This window comes from Mustela lutreola, chromosome 3, assembly GCF_030435805.1.
Source record: "Mustela lutreola isolate mMusLut2 chromosome 3, mMusLut2.pri, whole genome shotgun sequence".
NCBI lineage: Eukaryota > Metazoa > Chordata > Mammalia > Carnivora > Mustelidae > Mustela > Mustela lutreola.
In genome coordinates, this window is record NC_081292.1 from 26,019,899 (window position 1) to 26,043,846 (window position 23,948).

Consider the following 23,948-nt stretch of genomic DNA (forward strand, 5'->3'; position numbering starts at 1 on the left):
CTAATATTCCATTATATTATACTATATTCTAATATTCCATTCTAATATATATATTCTACTCCATATATATAAATATAATGTGTGTATGTGTGTGGTGTGTATATATATATAATATATATTTATTACATATACATATATACATAAATATATGTAAAAATAAAATGTATTTATATACATAAATACAAATATATGTAGATAATACATACATATATACATCAAAACATACAAAAATAAATACATATATTTATGTTGATATATATATATATAATATTTATCTATTCCTCTATCAATTTTAAACTCTGTGTTGGTTTTAACAATTCATGAAATGGGTAGCATCTGATTTAGCAGATAAAAAGAAGCTTCAAGAAGCTGTACAAAATGAAAGAATTTATAGGCAATAGAAAACAGGAACTATAAGGAAGTTGTACTAGGCAAAAGAGTGGATTGGTTAAGAAAGGCCACTTTCCTTAGGGAGTCTTAGGGGTTATTCAAGCACTTTACCTAACTAGTGCAGTTCAGGTAATTCCTGATTGACTGGTTTAAGATTCCATTTCTGGGAGAGCAAAAACTATACTTCTCAGTTTGGTGGTGGAGGCTTAGCATAAGCAACTCCATTTTGGACATCTCTTATTTTATTTTTAAGACTGATTGATTAATTGATTGATTTAAAGATTTTGTTTATCTGACAGAGAGAGGGAACACAAGCAGGGAGAGCAAGAGAGGGAGAAGGAGGCTTCCTGCTGAGCAGGGAGTCAAAAGTGGGCCTCGATCCCAGAATCCTGAGATCATGATCTGAGCAGAAGGCAGCTGCTTAATGACTGAACCCCCCAGGCACCCTATTTATTTATTTTAAAGAGAGAGCACATGAATGAGGGAGGAGCAGAAGGAGAAAATCTTCAAGTAGCTCCCTACTGAGTATAGACTTCAGTGCAGTGTTCAATCCCATGACTCATGAGATCATAATAGGAGTTGAAACCAAGAGTCAGAAGCTTAACTGACTGAGCCATCCAGGCATCCCGGATGTATTTTTAACATATTCCTATAAAATAAGTATGAAACACTGTTATTGGAAACCTGGGTCAGTGTTGGTGTCCACATTTATCTTGGTATTAATGTATGACTGAATTTCCACATGTACATGAGAATTCATAAAGCAAATAATACCTATGCAGTGTACATTGATTTACACTGTCAATGTATTCTTGAAAAGTCGAGTATAAATCATGTTGGATTTTTTTTTTTTTAAAGATTATTTATTTATTTATTTGACAGAGAGATTACATGTAGGCAGAGAGGCAGGCAGAGAGAGAGAGGAGGAAGCAGGCTCCCTGCTGAGCAGAGAACCCGATGTGGGACTCGATCCCAGGACTCTGGGATCATGACCTGAGCCGAAGGCAGCGGCTTAAACCACTGAGCCACCCAGGCACCCCATGTTGGATTTTTAAGAGCACTTCCAACTAAAAGTGAAGTTTGTATCATTTTAAAATTTAAATATTTGCTTGTCATTTATGTAAATGGGCTAAAAATGTTTTCTTGATTATGGGAAGGTAAAAAGCTGATTTCAGGAGAGAATCTAAGCTCTAAATGAAGGGATAATTTAAGCTTCTATAATTAAAACTCTAGTTTTTCAAAAAACTATGTTTTTTAGTCAGTTATGTGGTGATTGAAAGGCCATTTGGAAAAATCAAGGAGCTGTTTGTATGGATTTCCTTCTTCTCCCTTACCTCCTTCTCCTTTATAGATTATCTATGAAAAAGTAGAATTGTATGGCTAGAAGGAAACTGATTGCTTGTCCAGTATGTATCATAGCATAAAGAACTTTAGCCACTCCAAACAAGAAATAATAAATTTTTAAATGTTGTAATATAGAAATACACATGATACAAGGGATTTTTAGGCTCTATATCCTTTGTGATTAGCCCAGTGTACTTTTCTCAGCCTTTTCTTATATTTCTCCATACCTAATTCTTTCAACTCCAAACTTTAATATAAGAGTGAAACAAAAACTCTAAAAATAGAAATCCTTTCTATTAAGAAAAAATGTTTATAATTTCTGTATATGGCTGTTGTTTGGGGAAATAAAAATAAAAAAGGAATATCTTCCTAACCCAGGAAACCTATTTACAAAAGCAATAGATAAAGAAATCTGTTTTATGATTAAGTAAGCATTAAACAAAGACATGATATGCATCATAAGTAATCCACCAAAGAGATCGCAAAGGCAGAAAAACATTTTAACCTTTTATATAGTCAAGCAGATACAAACTGTTACATCTATGTTCTGAAGATAAATGACAAATAGTCCTCAGGTAAGAGGACTAGACAGCATTATTGCCACAAATAATTCATCCTGAATTGATCTGATATTGGGGTGACTAACTGTGCTAGCTAATTGGTTTTATCCATAGGAAAGATAAGTTTCTTATTTTTTTTTCTTTTTAAAGATTTTTTATTTATTTATTTTGACAGGCAGAGATTACAAGTAGGCAGAGAGGCAGGCAGAGAGAGAGAGGAGGAAGCAGGCTCTCCACTGAGCAGAGAGCCCCATGCGGAGTTCGATCCCAGAACCCTGGGATCATGACCTGAGCCGAAGGCAGAGGCTTTAACCCACTGAGCCACCCAGCCACCCCGGAAAGATAAGTTTCTTATAGCTTATGACAGGAAGTAGTTTTGTAACTTGGAAGGAGGTGTCCATTGAAATTAGAATCTTCCCTTTCTACAGAAAGGAAGCTAGGAGTGCTGTCTTCCTGATGATTATATTCCAAAGAGATGGTTTACAGATTTTTTGGAAAACATTTATAAGTTTTGAGTCTGAGAAGAGTTTCAATTAGCACATGAAAATATTTATATACACTTGAGAAAGACAGAAAGAATTGATGATTACAAGTTTTCCAAAGTGAAAACTTTAAGATAAAGGGAGGTGAGAGGGAGTCTTCTATTTTCAGCAGGGAGAGCTAAGCCTCTATTCGTACTTACCTTTACACTGCCCCTTCAGTTTCTGGTAGACAGGACTTCCACTTTATTAAGTTTGCTCTGCCCAGTGCATACTACTGCTTTAATAGTAGGTAATAGGACAAGAAAAAAAAAGTCTAAGAGTCAGGCTAAATGTCAAAGAAGGTTTAGGAAATAAGACTGGAATGTTATGAAACTCTTGATTTCAGTAATTTTTCTTTTTGTTTCTTTGAGCTGTAATTTCTAAATCGATATGCTTTAATTTGAATTAAATGGTTGTCATTAAAAACTGTCTTTATCCTGATCTCTTTATTTGCAATTCACATCCCCAGTCTTCCAGTAATCCCTACTCAAAATGTATACGCACTTTATTACGCGTAATCTATAGAAACAAGATCCAAGAGATGCTCTGTGAACATGACTCTAGGGGCAAATAACCTTTAGAAGATCAGTGTGCAATTGCTTTGGAAGAAAAAGAACAAAAAAAAAGTCAGGGACGCTTGGGTGACTTAGTCAGTTAAGCATCTGCTTCTGACTCAGGTCATGATCCTGGGGTCCCAGGATCAAGTACCTCATCAAGGTCCTTGCTCAGTGGAGATCCTGCTTCTCCCTCTGCCTATCTCTCCCCCTGCTTGTGCTCACTCTCTTTCTCTCTCTGATAAATAAATAAAATCTTTTTTTAAAAAGTTCATATTGAGGGGCTCAGTGGGTTAAGCCGCTGCCTTCGGCTCAGGTCATGATCTCAGGGTCCTGGGATGGAGTTCCGCATCGGGCTCTCTGCTCAGCAGGGAGCAGCCTGCTTCCTCCTCTCTCTCTCTCTCTCTGCCTGCCTCTCTGCCTACTTGTGATCTCTCTCTGTCAAATAAATAAATAAAATCTTTAAAAATAAATAAATAAAAAAATAAAAAGTTCATATTGAATAGGGCCATTAAATAATTTTAATGAGTTGGGTTCTGCTTTTCTTTCCCCCTTTTTTTTTTTTAAGTGAAAAGAATAAAATGGAACAGAAAATATCAGGGGGCATAGTACAATTATGGAGTTATACATTGTTCTGTGAAATATGTTTCACATTTATTTTCCTGTGTGGTGTTGGTGTGTATATATAAACTTAATTGTTTACTGGAGTTTTGAAAATAAGTAAATGAAAACCATAGAAATGAGAACAAACAGAGACTATTCAGAGCTTGCTACAGCAAGGACATCAGCCACCATCACTTCCTTTCATAGAAACTCAAAGGCAGTCAGTTGAGAAGGAAATCTTGCAGTGAAAAAAGAAAGAGGGAAGGCAGGAAGGAAAGAAAGATGATTTCCAGTTATGCCCTAATAAGGATTATTGTCATGGGGAGGCTGGAGGTAGGCTAACTAGAAGCAAAACATCTTATCTGATTAGTTTGGGTAGTGTATTGGCTTCCTCTGATTGATCCCGAGTTGGAAGTGGGAGCAAAAGTTAGGGAAATTGGCTATCATTGACCAAATCTGACTGTTCTTAACAGATTGCTATAGAGGTTGTAGTCTGGCTTCTTGGGCCTCTCATCAGATGAGAGCTATTGTCATATATAGAATGGCCATTTTCCATGTGTATATTAAGTCCATCAGTAAAAATAATTAAAGTTTTAAATCCATAATCATCTACTATATACCTCACCTAAAATTCCACAATGGAAATGAATACATTAAAGGGTTAAAAAAATGCTACATAAATCAATTTAACATTCTCTAGAGTACATTCAGATCACAGATTATTTTGACCATCACGTCCCACTTTTATTCCATAATCCCTCTTAATTCATGGAGCTTATGTTACTTTGGGAAATTTATTTTTAATTTATATATATATATATATATTTTTTTTTTTTCAACTTTAGTCTTCCTTCTGTACTTCCCACTTCAAATAAGTTGCAGGTTTAATCATTTGTCTTTTACCAGTATTTATCATCTCTGTTTTGGTTACAATTCTAATATTTTTTATTTTGCTTTTTTTGAATTATTCCAATAGCTAATTTCAGGCTATTTTCTTGAATCTGTTCTTCTCATAGATTCCAGGTTAGTTTTACCTCTGTTACTTGACTCCAGAATCTTTATAGAATCTTCTACATTCTCATATAATCAATTCCACTCTGACCAGTTACAAGAAAATGCATACTCTGGCTGTAATTTGCTTTTCCACTCATATCTTATAAAACCTTTTCTTGTTCAAGTTTATACCTCTCAGTCCTTTTGTAATGTATTTTCTGATTTCCATATATAAAAGTCCTTTGCATTCATTAAGGACCATATAAAACTCAACTTCTGGGTTCTGGGGTGACACAGATGGTTAAGTGTCTGCCTTCAGCTCAAATCATGATCCCAGCATCCTGGGATCAAGTCCCACATCAGGCTCCTGACTCAGTAGGGAGTCTGCCTCTCCCCTGCTCATTCTCTCTCTCTCTCTCTCTCTCTCTCTCTCTCTATCTCTGTATCTCTCTGTCTCAAATAAATAATAAAATGCTTAAAAAATGGTTTAAAATTCAACTTCTTTGAAACAGTCTTCTATGTTCATCTCTACACTTTCCTTCTTTCTATATAGGAAACATAGAAGACTGTTTCCTTCTTCCAAATTTCTAAATTCTAATTTCTGAATCTCTTCCTCTGGCTTTTCTTCCTCTGTATTTCTAAAACACTTTGAAGAGGTGCCGGGGTGGCTCAGTCAGTTATGCCTCTGCCTTTAGATCAGGTCATGATCCCAGAGTTCTGGAATTGAGTCGAATGTCTGGTTCCCTGCTCAGCAGAGTCTGCTTCTCCCTCTGCCCCTCCCCCACCCCACTCTCATGCTTGTTTCTCTCTCTCCAATAAATAAATAAAATCTTCAAAAGAAAATAAAACACCTTGAATAGATAATACCACATTTTCAGATATTACCTTGTGTTAAAATTATTTGTATGCATATTATGTAACTAATCATTTTTTGTCCTTACACATACACAAAATCTATACATTGTTCAACATTTTAAACCTTTATAGCCCAAAATATCATGTCTTCACATGCTATTATGTTGAATGAATAAACCAAACACCTTTTTTCTAATCTCACGTCTTCAAATGTCACAATTAATCCCCCCTTATCTGTGATTTTGCTTTCTGAGCTTTGAGTTACCTGCAGTCATCCTTGGTTTCGAAGCAGATGATTCTCCTTCTGACCTATTATCAGAAGGTACTCTAGTCTCATGCTGTGTCATAATGCCTCACATCGTTTCATCCTGTAGGCACCGTGTCATCTCACATTGTCACAAGAAGGGTGAAGGCAAAACAAGAAAATCTTTTGAGAGAGAGATCGTATTCACATAGCTTTTATTACAGTATAATTGTTCTATTTTATTAATATTTTTATTAATCTACTGTGCCAAATTTATTAAATATGTCATAATTATGTATGCATAGAAAAAATAGTATATATAAGGTTTAGTACTATCTGCAGTTTTAGGCATCCACTGGGGATCTTGGAATATTTCCCATAGCTAATGGGGAGCTACTGTATATCCCAAATACAACTTAGTATCCTTTGAAAATTGCAAAGCCATTCGCCTTACTATTTGAGAATAGTTAAAATGCAACTAAATTGCAAGAAGTTAGATGATGATTCAAATTTAAACTAAAATGTAGATTGATATAGGGTTCTCTCCTGAAAACACTAGAAACAGCTTGGAGCCTGAAAGTTAGACAGAAATAATGGAAAAGTAGTTGTTATAGTAGTTTCAGAGACCAAAACTATATGAAGAAATCAGTTCCAATAATACTACATGTACTTATTGTTTCTATATTTATCACCAGGGCTCCAAAATACCTGATTAAATGTTATGTTTATCTCCTTCAGGAAATGCCTAGTCCAGTACATTTAAGATTCTCCTAATGACTAGTTCAGTGCATATGGGAGCTTGATACCTATTTCTCAGATTGAAAGAAGTTGTGTGGATAGTTCTAGGACTCAGTTCCATAAAGAGCTAATACTGTATCAGCATCATTATTTTTTTTGGAGTGCATTTACATTTAATGTTTGACTTATTCTCTGTCATAATATAGGACAAAATAAGTCTCATCTAGCCCAAATCCTTGATATGAAGTATACAACATAAAATTTAAGTGTCTTCAACATACAGTCATACAGATAGCCATGGTCACCAACATCAAGGATACCAAAACAAAAAACAAAATTAAATTAAACAACAAACCCCAGAAACATGCAAGACATTTTATGTGTGAATGAGTGATATTGAAGGCCCCTAGTCTTCAATATAATTGTTTCTGAGTAATAAAAAAAAATAATGTTTTTATACCTATCCTCTGTTAGGGATTATGCTATCTATTTTACTTACATTTCTTATCATGACCATATAAATCGATAATTAATACTCTTGTTTTACTCTTGTGAGAAAACTGATCTATTTAGACATATCACACTAGCTCGTCCACCATCCTTCTCTTACTTCTTAAAAAAACGATGGTTTATTTTTATCACATAACAGGAAGTCTAGAGGCAGGTAATTGAAGATATTGGTTCAGCAATTCAACAAGTCAGGGATGATTTCTTTGCAAGTCTCTTGGCCCTCCCTTCATGGTTGCAATATGACTGTGGTAGTTTGAGCTATCACTTCCTGTGTTCAAAAGAGAAAGAAAAGGACAGGAATGGATTGCAACATGCAATGTCTTTCCCTTTCTGTAAAGAAAGGTTTTGTCATAGTTACTACTATCAGATTCCTTCTTACTTTAAGGTGAACTAAAAAAAAATAATGAATTATAGCAATTTGTAAGAAGGTACATAATGCGAATGTACAACTCATGATTACGACAAAATGAACACCCAGAGCAAGAAAGAGAATATTGCCAGCATTCTAGAGATTCTCCTCTTGCCTTCTTTCAGTAAAAACACTAAGTTGGTTTTTGTAAAAGTTGGGATAATGGTCACTTCTGAGCGAGTGGAAATTGTGGTGATTAGGAGAAAACATGTTATTTTTTTAAAAAGACATATTCTGCTCATTTTTTTGAACTCTGGATTGTCTTAATTTGGTCTTTTGTAACAAATAAGAGTGGTTGATTCTTCTTACTTGCTTTATAAATATAACTCCAAATAATTAGAAGCTTTTTCATCATCCAGTAGATATAGTAAGAGAAATAATGTTTAGAAGTTTTTGATGGCTGCTGTTAGGCTGCTAGCAGTTATGGTTCTTTCAAAAGAAAAATCCATTTACTTTGATTGCTATTATAGTTCAAAAAATATTGATCTACCCCTGCTTGCAAACTCTTTTAAACAGGTAGCTACAGAGATTTAGACGAAAATCTATATTTCACTTTGTTCTTTCATTCAAGGTACTTTAAATGAAAATATTTAAAGAATAGACAGGTTAAGTGAGGTTGAAGTGAACAATGCTGTGTTGACTCGTTCTCATAAAAAAGAATGCTTCCTGATACTTTCATTTAACTGTTCTATTATTAGACTCTAAGTTCCTAAGGGAATGGGGTCGTGTCTCTTTAATTGACTCTATATCATGTTTAGTTCATTTCATGGATATGAGTATGACTGCTATGTGTGAAGTGTTTGTCGGGTATGCATCGTCAGGATACTTTTCCAAAGGCTTGTCTGTGCTTAGAATAAAGTCAGAGATGCTTCTTAGTGCACATGAGCTACCCCGTAGCTTCCAACCTCATGTCTTTCCTCACTCTTCGTTGTACTGTAACCCCAGCCATACGGACCTGCTTGGATTTTTCCAAAAGGATGTCTATCATCCTTTGGTCAAACTCTTCTCCTTGCCTGAAATGTCACAAACTACCACACATGCTACAACACCTCCCTCCACCACACACATCCTTGCAAACCTGCCCAATCTTAGTTTATGTTTGTTTTGTGTTTTGTTTAAAGATTTTATTTTTTTTTTATTTTTTATTTTTTTAAGATTTTATTTTTAAGTAATCTCTATACCCAAGTGGAGCTCAAACTCACAATCTCAAGATCAAGAGTTGTAGACTATACTGACTGAGCCAGCCAGGCACCCCTTATGTTTCAGTTTTTAGAATCTTTCCACTCCTAACCAGAATTGTTCATTTTCTTCCCATGCCTCCCATTATATTATTATTAAACAACATTATTTGTCACACTTTTATGTATTCGCATACTTGTTTGTTTGTTTTTTTCCTGGTGGGCAGTAATAGATGAAGTTTTATTCATCTCTACATCCCAACGTTAAGGAGAAAGTATAATTTTCAAGACACTCTTCTTGAATGAACATACTAAGAGATGATTGAATGGACAGATGAATGAATGAGTGTGTGAATGAATATCACTGTACCTGAAAAAATGATAATGAATCTATCTATAGTTAGATGGTTTACTACTTGATAGCATCAACTGATCTGAAATTTCTACAATGAGAATAACCTTGAGCATATTCCTGGGTTTCCTAACCCCAAAAGCCTGCCACATCACCCTTTTCTCATACACACTGTACCTAGTCCCGGGTGGAAAGCAAATGCTGAGGAAGTCCTGTGAAGGACATTAAGAATATAAAGAATGGGTCAGGTTTTAAGAATACTACCTCAGGGGGCATCTGGGTGGCTCAGTGGGTTAAAGCCTCTGCCTTTGGCTCGGGCCATGATCCTAGGGTTCTGGGATCGAGCCCCACATCGGACACTCTGCTCAGCGGGGAGCCCGCTTCCTTCTCTCTCTCTGCCTGACTCTCTGCCTACTTGTGATCTCTCTCTGTCAAATAAATAAACAAAATCTTAAAAAAAAAAAAAAAAAGGAAATAAAGAAAGAAAACACTACCTCAGGACAAGTCAGGGAAGTGGAGTCACTTGTCACTTTACATTTCACCTTTAGGCTTAAATCAGAATACATAGGGCATGTACTTAACTTCTCAAATCATCTTGGAGCTTTAAAACATTTACAGTTTGTGGCAAAGCTGTCAACCAGAGCATAGTTTGTTTTCATTCTCTTAAAAAATCTGTGCTAAGAAATTTAAAAATACACACTGGATACACCTATTTGACAGACTGACTCTTATAGACTCTTGTTTGTTTGTTTGTTTGTTTTAAAGATTTTATTTGTTTATTTGACACCAGAGATCACAAGTAGGCAGAGAGGCAGGTAGAGAGAGAGAGAGGAGGAGGAAGCAGGCTTTCTGACGAGTAGAGAACCCAATGCGGGACTTGATCCCAGGACCCTAAGACCATGACCTGAGCTGAAGGCAGAGGCTTTAACCTACTGAACCACGCAGGCGCCCTTACAGACTGTTTTTTAAGGGCCACGATTATGACACACACTCCTTTGTGGCTATAGTTCCTAGCACAGTTCTTGGTACACAGTGGATACTTTAGCAAATATTGCACTGAAATTAGTTTGTTATACTTTGAAGTTGGTTAAGACCAGACTTTGGATTTTCTGACCTAAGAGACTATATCAAGAATTGTGTGTGTGTATCTGTGTGTATGTGTGTATTTAATTGATTCCCACCTTTCCCTATTAAAATGTTTGGACAATAAAATTTATACAATAAGGAACTATTTAGTTAACATTGGTTCTCAGTTTTAGAATCACTACATTGGGGAATATTTTGAACTATTGTGAAATATGTTAATATTGTTAAATATGTTAATACTTAAATACCTACTTTCATATATTATTTCTTTTTAACTAAATCAGAGGATACTTAGTCTTTTCTCTAAAAATAACCTCATTCCATTGGGCCATGTTTTTCATAAAACCCCAGGAAGCCCATTGTCAGAAGAAAGTCTGATAATCACTGGGTTGGAAGAAAATGCCACACAACCCAAGTTCATAGATCCTTCCTTACTGTCTTAGTCCCTTTGCCTTGCTATAATAAAATACCACACTATGTAGTTTATAAACAAAAGAAATTTATTTCTTACAGTTCTGAAGGGTGAAAGTCCAAGAGCAAGGTACCAGATGTTTGTTTTTGTTTTATTTTATTTTGTTTTGTGTTATTTCTTGTTTTGTGTTTGTTTGCTTGTTTTTAGCATGGGGACCTTTTGTTGAGTTTTCTTTTTCGGTCTTTTTCGGTCATAGCTGTCACCTTTTCTCTCTGTCCTCACTGGGACAAGGTATTTCTCTGAAGCTCCTTTTGTAAGAGTACTAATCTCATTCCTCAGGTCTCAGCCCTCTTGACATGATCACCCCCAAAGGTTCCATCTTCAAATACTCATCTTTGAATTTTGAGGAGACACATTCAGACATGACACCTATAAAAGCTGGCAAACGCCTTGTTTGTTTACACATATGTTAACTGTAGTTCCTTGGTATCCTCTCAATTAGAAACATGGGACTGGGGTGCCTGGGTGGCTTAATGGGTTAAAGCCTCTGCCTTCAGCTCAGGTCATGATCCCAGGGTCCTGAGATGGAGCCCAGCATTGGGATTTCTGCTCTGTAGGGAGCCTGCTTCCCCCCCTACCCCCCCACCCCCCGCCTGCCTCTCTGCCTATTTGTGATCTCTCTGTCTGTCAAATAAATAAATAAAATATTTTTAAAAAAAAGGAAACATGTGACTGAGATGATGGAATATAGTTTTATCATAAATATGTCAATGCAACCACAAAAACAGCTCCAAATTAATGATATGCCAAAAAACTTCATATTTAGAAGCAAAGAAAAGCACATTGTTTTTATCACCAATAAAGAGCTCTTAATTCTATGAAATGTGTTAAAGCATTCAGTAACTTTTTAAGGTCACATATGATTAAGAATTGAATAATTTTTAAAAATTCTTCTATTGGTTATATATCAAAAGAATGTATGATTTAACTATGGGCTACAGATATTCTTTTACACTAGCTCTGTTGGAAGAGGTAAACTTTGTCTCAGGGTATATTTACAGCATTCTGAAGTTTGCATATTTATTTTTTATTAAATGGTTTTATCTAATCTGAAGTTTTTTAAATGTCAGGGTTTTCATCATGAATGTAAAGTACACATCTGTTATTGCAAATACATCTTTTATTACTTTACCTGGGAAGCTATAGATTTTATTCTCAAAAATCTTTTGAAGTTGACTATAGTTTCATTTGTCTGAGATGCTTGAAGGTGAGACCGAATTTAACTCACAAGGTCTTTTCTAGCTTCATGATTCCGTATTTCACAACCTTTGTAAGCCCGTTGCTAAGGTAATGAGATTCCCAAGAGGCTTCTTAACATTAAGAATCAGCAAAACTGCAAGTTTTACAGATCACTTTCTTTTAACCTACACAGTTTCTCTGTGAAGTATTTGAATTACAGTGTCAACTGTTGTCAAGTCAGAGATTGATCAATGAGAATTTCTATGTCACTTTGAGGCCAGATGTGAGTCTTTGGCTGGAAATCTGATTGAATTTAAAATTAGAGTTTATTACTTTAGGCATCAAGGATCAAAGTTACTTGGTCACTATAGAAAAGGTGTTGAAAGAGTCCTGTTCTACAAATTTCAGCCACTGCCATTTAAACCTACATTTCCAATTTTGTTCTCAACTCATTGCAAAAGAGCTTTCCATAGTGCTCTGCTTCTATTTCCTCTGACCTCCCATCTTCACTTACTTTAGCACCTCTTCCTCAGCCTCTGATTTCTTTGCCTCCACAGCAGGGAAGAGAAAGAGCAGAACCAGGTGCTACTCTGTGAATGCAAACCTCTGACTGCAAATGAATGTTCACTCTGCTCCTTCCAATTTAAGTTGTAAATGACACACAGTATTTAGGTGACTCCAATGGAGGCAACATTTGTTAAGAAACCCCAACTCCACTTTGTATTCCAGGAGACAAAATACTCTAAGATAACGAAATCACCTATCAGTGGGATGCTAACAATTCTTTTTGTGTTGCATTAAGCAATCAGTGGTAAGCTACACTGTATCGGTCAGAAATACTGCAGGAAACAAATGGCACTTTCACATTAAGTCTATGTATATATGTTGACAGAAATTAAGGAAATTTAGAAGATGTTATACAGTATCTCTGGCTGTTGTCAGTACAACAGGGAGCTATGATCATCTTCAGGAATGATAACCACAGCTCTCAGAGGACAGCTATATGAAAAGGAGACCCTGACATAAGCTTGGCTTTCAGTCAAGGGTTACAGCCATTCCATGGTCATCAGGCAGAGGAATTGGGAGAAAAAACGCCCTCTGGAACTCTCTTCTCAATCTCCTCATCCCATCTCCTGCTAGTGCCACTTGTTTCTTGACTACTCATTGCACACAGAGAAAGTTGGGTAGCACAAGAGCCTCTCTATTATGGGTCCAAGTGGGTCAACTCCTACTCCTACACCCAGTGGTAAAAAGCAAGAATAAAAAGATGGTGAATGGTTCTTGAGAGGTAATTAGAAAATATTCAGCACTCATCTTCTACCATTATAAGACAACTATAGAATTTAAATGATCCAAAAGAGTTAACAGGAACATGTCATTCTACGGTTTTCTATATATTTAGTTCTCCATAGCTGTAGGAATTTGTGATTGCATATATTGTTTACTAATAGAACCACATGTTTTTGTATGCTCCTCATTGCCTTTCTTCATTCTTTACATATTCCACAACTATCCTTTGAAAATCATGCTGAGAGAGGATATAGTCTGAAGAACACATATTCCATAACAACTAACTGGGTTCAAATCAGGCACTGGGGCACCAGAGTGGGTCAGTCAGTTAAGCCTCTGACTTCAACTCAGGTAATGATCTCAGGGTCCTGGGATCCAGCTGGTAGAAGACTCTACACCCAGCAGGGAGTCTGCTTCTCCCTCTCATTCTGCCCTGCCTCCACTCCTGCTCTCTGTCTCTCAGATAAATAAATAAAATCTTAAAAAAAAAAAAAAAAGAACTTTGCCTGGAATATACATGATATATAAATTATTGTTACCCTCATGTGTATAGATACCTGAAATACAAAGATCACTAAAAGCTCGTGGGAGAAGATAAATAAGTAAATAAATTATAGCAAAATGTATAGGTCAATATAAGTATGCCGTAGAAAGGAAAGGAAAAACTAACTGTGTTTATCAGCTCAGGGCAGTACTCATGGAAAAAGTATAATCTGACCTTGAGAAATACACAGGAATTTCCCCAGGTTATGCATACTAGAAGAATGCCTTATTTCTAGGCAGAGAAGATAGCATTTCTGAGGTCATGTGGGTGTGAAAGGGAACAGTAGGTGTCTCAACAGACATGACATTTAGGTTGCTTGTAGGAAAAGGATGGAAGACAAGACTGGAGAGACAGGAAAGATTTAGATTATGAGGACCTTCCACTGGAAAGGATTTGAAGAGAACTGAATAATTTTTAAAATTACTCTGGTGCCATGCAGAAGTGGGATTAGTGTGTTAAAGCATTGGAGACATAACCTCTTTTAAAAATAAAAAAATAAAAAATTAATAAAAAAAAAAGAGCAGCAGTAAAAGCAAAAAAAAAATGTGATTAAATCTAACATTCATTCATATAAAAAAAAATAAATAAAATGTTGCTATCTTTTCCAATACAGGAATCAAGTTAATTCATCTATTTTCCCCAGTTTTTCAATGTCTGGCCCACGTTATCCTCTGCATCCTTTCTCTCAAGCAGCATGGAACAGTGGAAAAGAGTGTGCTTACTGGAGTTATATAGATGTTGAATCTCATTTAAGCTCTTTCTGTGTATATGAGCTTGGTCAACCTCTCAGAACCTTGTTTTTTCATCTGTTAAGCTGGAGTAGTATGCCTTTTTCTCAGTGTTTCATAAGAAATGCATGACTTAAAACAGTTAAAGTATTTAGCAACCCTGTTGTCAAATAATAGTCACTCAATAATTGGAGCTAATATCCTATCTTCCTGGAAACCACATGTGTGTTTATATAACCATTAGCTAGCCCAGTCCCTTACCTAGTCCATTCACTGGTTGCCAGTGATAAGTCACAGGTCCTAGCTTTTTTTCCCTAGAAAACAGAGGCTGAGGCATAGCCAATGGATTAATACTTTATGGGGGAAGAAAGGAATGCAATTCCAAAACAGCAAAGATGAGGGATGAAAGGAATATAACAGGGAAATGGAGGAACCAAATATGGGGTTATATACTACTGGCTGTTACTGAGTTGGTCACAGCCTCACAAGAAACACAGCTACGTGTTTGGTCATTTGGGCCATGTGGGCCAGTTGTGTTTTGGTGCCATCTTTCTGGGGAGAGGGAGGTAAGCAATGAATCCACTGGTCTCCTTCCCATTTCCTGCCTCTTGTTGGTCAAAGTTCATCCCTCAGGCGTTAAGTTCTCCTCAATTCCAGGTGGCACTGAAAATCCTTAAGGGAGCTGCTGGGAAAATTTAAGCCTTTGCAATCCAATTGGATCAAATCTTGGTACTTCTATAGTTTTTGCTGCAATGAACAAGCTAAAGTAGAGTGTGTTGATTGTTGTTCCATGCCCCAAACATATATGGGCTTGAGGCAACTGGTAGTGTTAGGATAGCTGCTGTGAGAAGTGGCCATGTCCATTCTGCCACATTCCATTTGTTAGAAGCTAGTCATTAATGCTGTCCAATAATCAAAGAGAGGAGAATTTGCTTGCACCTTTGGATAGGAGGAGCATCAAAGAATTTGCAGACATGTTTTAAAACCACCACAGAACCATTTGAAGGCAAGATTCAAACATAATGCCTCATCACTCCCAAATACTTTGAGTTTTATAAAAACAAAGACTCTGTCCCACAAAACCACAAAATAACCATCCAGGTTGGAAAGTTGACCTTGATACAACACTATCAAATAATGCATGGACGTCATTCAAATCTCGCTAATGATCCAAAAAATGTCTCTTTTCCCTTCCTTGTTCAAGAGTCAACCCACAAAACTATTGCATTTATTTGTCATGTCTTTTTGTTATAAATAACACGTCCTTCAATCTGAGTCCAGGCAGCCTTTCCTCCTATCCAGACTTAGCCCATGCATTCTTAACAGGAATACCACAGAAATGATTCTGCATCTTAGTGCATCACACCAGAAGGTAAACAATTTCCACATTTCCCGCACTGTTTATGTGAACTGTGATCACCTGGTAAAATTAGTGTCTTCTGGTTTTTCCATGGTAACATCGCCATTTTCACCTTTGTGACTGATACATGCTTCAAAGAGAGGTAACCCAAGACTACACTATTATCTTGTTTTTTTATTGAACATTCACCCAGAATCCAAAATCACTAACATGGCTACCGAATATTGATCTTCTATTTTTATTAATTCTACATTTTTTAAATTGCCATTCTACATGCAGAGCTTTCTCTCTCTCTATATATATATATATATAGTCTTATCTATATATATATATAGCTTTATCTATATCTATATCTATCTATATATATTTTCATCTTTATCTAACCTGTGTATATCCATATTTTAAATGCAAATTCACACAACTCCTCCACTCCAATTTCCCCTCATCATTCTTTGAAATTTTCTCTTTTTCTTCATCTCCTTTTTGATAATAAAAATTCTGGTTATCTTTATCCTCAAATTTATGCTTTTCACTATCCACTCATATATACTCGATCTCCCAAACTTACTGGCTGCCTTCTTGGCCTTACCTTTACTCGTTTGGCCCCCACCCACATCACCTAGTTGATCTCACCACCCTTCAATGCTTAGTGCCACCTTCACTGCCTTTGCTGTAGGCTGAATATTTGTGCCTCCTGAAATTTGTACATTGAAATCTAATGGTGTGATGGACTTGGAGATGGGGCCTTTGGGAGGTGATTAGGTTATCAGAGTGGAATCCCAGTGAATGGGATTAGTGCACCAGAGAACTCCCTCACCCATTCTACCATGTGAGGATGCAGCTAGTGGAGAAGGAAACATTTCCCTTCTAGGTTCTTTGGCTCGTCTAATAATTAAGTTGACATAAGACAGATTAATAGGAGAAAATGTTAATTTCATATTTATAAGAACCCCCATGATATTAGTCCTCTTAATAATAGTCAAGCAATTGAGGTTTATATACCATCCTGAGCTAAGGAGAAAGTGGGAAGGATCTGGGATTTCAAAGGGGAGGAAGACAATTTACAGGAAGATGGGGAAAGCTAATGTTTCTAAACAAATATTTGCCATGCTGTGCAGAGACAATGGGACACAAAGAGGAATTTGAACAAACAGGCCTTGCTGAATTCCTTCTGGCTTACCACACCTAGTTGATACTCTTTGTAGTTATTTTCAGTGATAGCTGTCTACCAGGCCAGGCCCTCTAACTAAATGCTTTCAGGCAGTTAAAAGGGAGGCAAAAAGCTACTCCTGAGTCCCTTGGGCCTTGATTGACTTCAAGTCAAAACAATCCACACATCAAAGTGCACACTCTGGTAAGTCCTGTCCTGGACCCCATCACAGCAAAAAAAGGCTATCTGCGAACCAAGAAATAGGATGTCACCAGACACCAAATCTCTAGACATTTGATCTTGGACCTCCCAGCTCTTACAGCCCAGAGAAACAAATTTCTGTTTTTCATAAACCCAGCCTATGGTATTCTGTTAAAGTAACCCCGACGGACTCAGCTTCCAACCAAGTCACCACCTATAGAAGGAAAGAAAAACAAAAAGACTACATATCTTTATTGCTACTGCTCATCTTCCACCTAAATACCTTTCCTTCTTTTCTCTTCTCCAATCCACTCAGTGAAATAACTCTAAGCACAAGGATCACCTTTACCTATTTACCAACCTCCAGCTCCAAGAGGGCTTAGCTATTTAAGAGCAGAGGATACAACTTATTTATCTTTATATCCATAATACTTAGTATCATTTTGATACATATTAGAAACAAAACAAATATTTCATAAATGGGAAATTAAAGAATGAAAATTCCTCCAGTATAACTTACTGATTTAGACTTTGTGGGGCACGGGGTGGCTTGATTGGTTAAGTATCCGGCTCTTGATCTCAACTCAGCTCTTGGTTTCAGGGTTGTGAGTTCCACACTGGTTGTGGAACCTACTAAAAAGAGAGAGGAAAGAAAGACTTTGTTTTGCACATAGACTCTGCTATACACAAGTTTTGTGAAATTGTCTGAGTTAGTGTCTTTGGGATGTTACAACAAAAATACCATAAGGTAGGTGGACTAATAACAACTATCTCAGTCTAAAGACTAGAAAGTCTAAGATCAAGGCTCATTTCCTCATCCATAGATGACTGTCTTCTCTGTATGTCCTCACACAGCAAAAGAGGAAAAGGAGCTTTTAAAATCCTCTTTTATAAGGGCACTAATCCCTTATAAATAATGAGGCTTCTAACCTCATGACCTAATCACCTCCTCAAAACTCTACTTCCAAACACCATCACATGGGGGATTAGGTTTCAACATATGAATGGGGGGTGGGGGAGGGCAATTATTCAGTCTATAGCTATGCTTATCTTTTTTCTTTTCTTTTTCTTTCTTTCTTTTTTTTTTTTTTTAGTGGAACACTTCATGAATTTGCATGTCATCCTTGCACTGAGGCCATGCTAATCTTCTCTGTATAGTTCCAATTTTAGTTAGTATATGTGCTGACGAAGCAAACACCATACTTATTTTCTGATTCTCAGCTTTCTCATCTGTAAATGAAGATGACAATTAATTCCATCACAGAGTTGTTATGAGGATTAAATTACATAATTAATGTTGAAAAAGGATTTCCACAGTGCCAATACAGTTTTCATGCTCAAAAAATAATAGCCACTATTTTTAGTTATTGTTTGTGACTGTTTCTACTGTAATAGTCATCTGTTGCTTATTAACTATTTGTTCAGATATCAGTTTCACCTTTAAAAAATTTTTAAAGACACTGATATATAATAGGTAGGTATTTATTGTACTTACTGCACATATTTCAGTATGAGAGTACTGTGGCAACAAAATTACATCTTTGTTGAAAATATATCTTTGATAGATGGCTTTTATGATATTGAGGTATGTTCCCTATATCCCTATACTGTGTAGAGTTTTAATCAAGAAAGAATGCTATATTTTGTCAAATGCTTTTTCTGCATCAAGAGGATCATATGATTTTTGTCCCTTCTTTTATTAATATGATGTGTCACATTGATTGATTTGCAAATGTTGAACCACCCTTGCAGTCCAGGAATAAATCCCATGTGGTGAGTAATCTTTTTAATGTACTGCTGGATCCTTTTGTCTAGTATCTTGGTGAGTGTTTTAGCACCCATTTTTATCAGCATTATTGGTCTATAATTCCTTTTGGTGTGGTCTTTGTCAGGTTTTAGGATCAAGGTAATGCTGGCCTCATAGAATGAGTTTGGAAGTTTTCCCTTCGTTTCTATTTTTTGAAACAGTTTCAGAAGAATAGATGTTAGTTCTTCTTTAAATGTTTGGTAGAATTCCCCTGGGAAGCCATCTGGCCCTGGATTCTTGTTTAGGGGGAGGCTTTTGATTGCTGCTTCAATTTCCTTGCAGTTTATAGGTCTGTTCAGATCTTCTATTTCTTACTGTTTCAGTTTTGATAGCTTATATATCTCTAGGAGTCTGTCCATTTCTTCCAAATTGCCTAATATGTTGGCATATAGTCACTCATAATACGTTCTTAAAGTTGGTTGTATTTCCTTGGGGTTGGTCATGATTTCTCCTCTTTCATTCATGATTTTATTAATTTAGGTCCTTTCTCTTTTCTTTTTGATAAGTCTGGCTATGGGTTTATCAGTCTTACTAATTCTTTCAACAAACCAGCTTCTAGTTTCATTGAACTGTTCTACTGTTATTCTGATTACTATTTCATTGATTTCTGCTCCAGTTATTATTTCTCTTCTCCTGCTTGGCTTAGGCTTTATTTGCAGTTCTTTCTCCAGTTCTTTTAGGTGTAAGGTTAGCTTATGTATTTGAGACCTTTATTTCTTGAGAAAGGCATCTATTACAACGTACTTCCCTCTTAGGACCGCCTTTGCTGTATTGGAAAGGTTATGAAGAGTTGTGTTTTCATTCTCATTAGTTTCCATGAATTTTTTTTTTAAATTCTTCTTTAATTGACCCATTGATTTTTTAGCAGGATACTCTTTAACCTCTAAGTGTTTTATTTCCTTCCAAATTTCCTCTTATGATTGAGCTCCAGTTTCAAAGCATTATGATCTGAAAATATGGGAAACAAACTGAGGATTGCTAAAGAGAAAGTGGGTGGGGGATGCAGAACTGGGTGATAGGCATTAAGGAGGGCACAAGATGTGATGAACACTAGGTGTTGTACGTAATTGATGAATTGTTGAACACTACATCTGAAACTAATGATGTACTTTGTGTTGACTAACTGAATTTAAATAATAATAAAAAAGAAAATATAACTTTGATTTTCAAAAATCAAGGAACAAAGGAAAAAAAAATATGGTTGGTTTCAAAACAGTAGAGTAAGCGCTTACTCTTACTTCTATTCCAAAGATTTTAGAAAACATATTTTAAAAATTCACTGATGCTTAAGAATAGAAAGAAGAAGTGTTAGTTGTAATGAGACTATAGGGGAATCCTAACAAAAATTTATATAAATAAATGTGTAAAAATATATACAGAATATAGAGGTAAGCTGAGAATTTCATAAGCCAGTGTCATCATGGGAGGCTATTGCTATGGCTTCTGTGCAGGAAGACCCTGGGCTTCGGGGCTAGAAGCCTCCAGGAAGGAGTGTCAGCAGTTCTGAGAAACTGCAGTGATGACCTCAGAGGAAAATATTTCAGAGCCAGATACCCAGATATGGAGTGAGAATCCAGTGCAATTATCAAGAGGGAGGGCTCCCCAACTCAAAATGAAGACCACAAAAGTGAACTGCACCACAGCTCAACAGAGGGAAAAATCTACACCCAGAACTACAGGTGGTTCTGACATTAGAAGAAATAAGCCTGAAGGTGGCGGGTGGTGAAGGTGAAGATGGGGAGTGCCGGACCTGCAGAGTTGCGGCAAAGCAATCAGATAAAAACAGTTATTTGTCAGCTTGCTCAAAACCAGCAGTCTTGTTCTTTCCTCAAGTACCTCCTCCCATACTTTCATCACAGGATCAACAACAATTATAATTTACCACTTTCTCTTTAAACATGCTGCTTTAGAACTTTCATTCTGCTCTCTTCATACTCTTCTGCTTATACCCAAGGGAATGGTTGAAAGAGGAATAAGAAAATTATTTTAAATAAGTATATTAGATATCCTCAGAAATAAAAGGAGAAATTGCATTCATGAAAGAATAGTAGGAGGTTATGAAACAATAAAAAGTAATAATAATCATTAAATATTCAAAAAATGACATGATTTTTCAGTATTAGGTTGATTTGGGATTAGATAAGCATACACAGTGAATTAGTAAATCAGAATATGTATACATACATTAACACACACACACACACATATATATATATATATATATATATATATATTTCTTCAAGAATGCAGAACAGAGAACTTCAAAAATAAGAATTTGAAAGATTGAGCAACATGAAGGCTAAATCCCCAAATTCCAATATTCAATGTAAATGAATTTTAGAGAGATGAAAGTACATAAGAACAATATTTTAAGGGAAATAATGGTAACAATTTCTCAGCAGGTAAAAAGAAATTTACAAGTTATTTGACAGAAGAAATCTATCAAGCACCAAGCTTTAAATAAATAAATAGATAATAAATAAGTAACAATACCTAGGTAAATGATAGTGACATTAAAAACATCAAGTCTAGGGGCTTCTGGATGGTGTAGTAGATTGAGTGCTGTTTCAGCTCAGGTCTTGATCTCAGTTTCTTGGGATAGATAGAAGTAAAATATTAAATCCAGTGTATTAAAGGAATCATTATAGCCATCTGTGGCATCTGATAAAAATACACAGGTGTTCCAAAATAAATCCAATGTGCTCGCTTCGGCAGCACGTATACAAAAATAAATCCAAAATTATTGTTTGGTTAGAAAAAGAGCAAGTTATAGAATAACAGTCACAGTATACTACAATAAAATTATAATGCATATGTAATGTATGTATTATAATACATAGTTTTAGAGAGGAGTTTAATATTTACATAAATATAGATGTTTATAATATTTCATATGATATATGCCTATGTATAATTATAAAAACATGGGAAAACAACTGGAGAGACCATTCTAATTGGTGCTGGTAGATTATAGAAAAATCGGGAATGTGTGATTGTTGGAATATCAGGATAGAAGCCATAACTTTATCTCAAAGTTTTATCTTTTAAATTGTTTTTCCATCATTTGAAGACAATGTGATTTCATGTGACTTAAAAATAAAAACAACTACCACAATAATTTGCTATTGACATTCTTAGCTTCACAATGAAGATCCTAGACAGTTGGAGTTTCTTTGAATGTCAGCTGAAAGAATGCTTTCGTGTGCTTTTAAGAGAATTTTTTCAACCTTCTTCAATTTAACTCATATAGAAACATTTTTGGAGGAACATATCTGGGTGATTTGGAATGCAGAATTGATTCCTGCCCTAAGAAGTTTTTTTTGACAGGTATAGTTGGGGAAATAATTCAACCAGCAAGTGTCAGGGAGACTGGCAGATCCTACAAGAAAGGTATTCACTGAATGCTGTAGGAACATTAAGATGAGCAACAGTACCTCATATCCTGGTCACGACCTAAGGATTTACTGTATCATGTACAGATAACAAAAATAAGAAATGTTTTGGGGGTTTGGGGAAAATACTGAGATGTGTATGTGTGTGTGTGTGTGTGTGTGTGTGTGTGTGTATAGTGCAGACAAAAAATTGAAATTTTCTGTTAGGCACAATCACTAGCATGTGTTTTGATCACCCCAGATTCCCCATCTACAAAATGAGAGAACTACATTTATTGTTTTCTAAAGATCATGTCATTAAATTATAGTTGTAAGAGTAGCACAAAAAAAAAAAAAAAAGGTTGGAAAACATATTCATCTTTTTTGTTCTGAAATATCTCCGATATAGAGAGTGTACATCTACCAAACTGGTCATACGGGTAGCATGTGCCTCAAACCCCTGGAAGGTGACTTGTATCTTCTAATTTTTGCAGAAATTGAAAAAGAAAGTTGTGGTGATCCTGGTACACCCTTATATGGAATTAGAGAAGGCGATGGATTTTCTAATCGTGATGTTTTAAGGTTCGAATGCCAGTTTGGGTTTGAATTAATTGGAGAGAAATCCATTGTTTGTCAAGAGAATAACCAATGGTCTGCAAACATACCCATCTGTATCTGTGAGTACCAAATGCTTTGCTTTCAGATAGCATATGTTACCCTGTCCTTGCATATAATTGCTTTTGTAATTAATTGCAAAGAGCTGGAACCGTGTAATTATTTTTGAACGAGTAGCACTTTGTGATACTATCTTTAACAAGTATGCTTATGCCAAATTATAAATTTCATTAAAGATTTAAATAAAGTTAACATAGTTCACTTGGTAATTGCAAAGTATATGTTACATGTGTTCTTATAATGTTTTATTGGTGGCATTTTATACTTTATAGATAACATACTTCTTACAGAAATTATACATCTGAGCTAATTCTAGTGGATTCATTTATTTTAACAAGATAGTATATGCTTATTTTCGATCAAAAGCACTTAAAATATTTAAAGCTTATATTCTATGTATAATACATTAACTTATTTTTTTGCTTGTAGATGCTCACATTAATACATGCTCTCTGCCATATTGCACAGGGAAAAATTCATTAATGTTTATGATATAGAGTATGCTTGGATTAAAAGAATATGTTTCTTCAAATACATTAAAACATTGCAATTTAACTACAACAAAAATATAATTTATATTATCTATTGATGCGCTTTCAGTTTCAGCTAAATACCAACAAAACAAATGAAACTTATCAGTTATAGGTGTAATATTGAAAATTTTGCATCTGGGCTTTGAATATTCACAAATGGTAACATATAAAGCCAATACTCATGAAAATAAAAATAATTTTCTGGTTTTCAAATTTAAGATATTTCATCTGTATCTAACTTACAATGTTTTTCATTTGTGAAAACTTTCATTCTCTAAAAGGCACAAACTTTACTTCAATA

General features: G+C 35.6%; 1 protein-coding gene and 1 non-coding gene across 3 annotated transcripts in view; one reads left to right on the forward strand and one right to left on the reverse strand.

Moving 5' to 3' along the window:
• Window positions 1–23,948, forward strand: part of CSMD3 (CUB and Sushi multiple domains 3) — a 1,244,673-nt gene that overhangs the window by 780,166 nt on the left and 440,559 nt on the right. For both annotated transcript variants that reach the window (XM_059165746.1, XM_059165745.1), the window contains one exon: window positions 22,934–23,116. In XM_059165746.1, the coding sequence (XP_059021729.1) occupies window positions 22,934–23,116 (183 nt within the window). The remainder of the gene's footprint in view (window positions 1–22,933; window positions 23,117–23,948) is intronic.
• LOC131828335 (U6 spliceosomal RNA) lies at window positions 18,349–18,457 on the reverse strand. Its single transcript, XR_009352357.1, has one exon. It is a non-coding gene; the product is annotated as a U6 spliceosomal RNA (small nuclear RNA).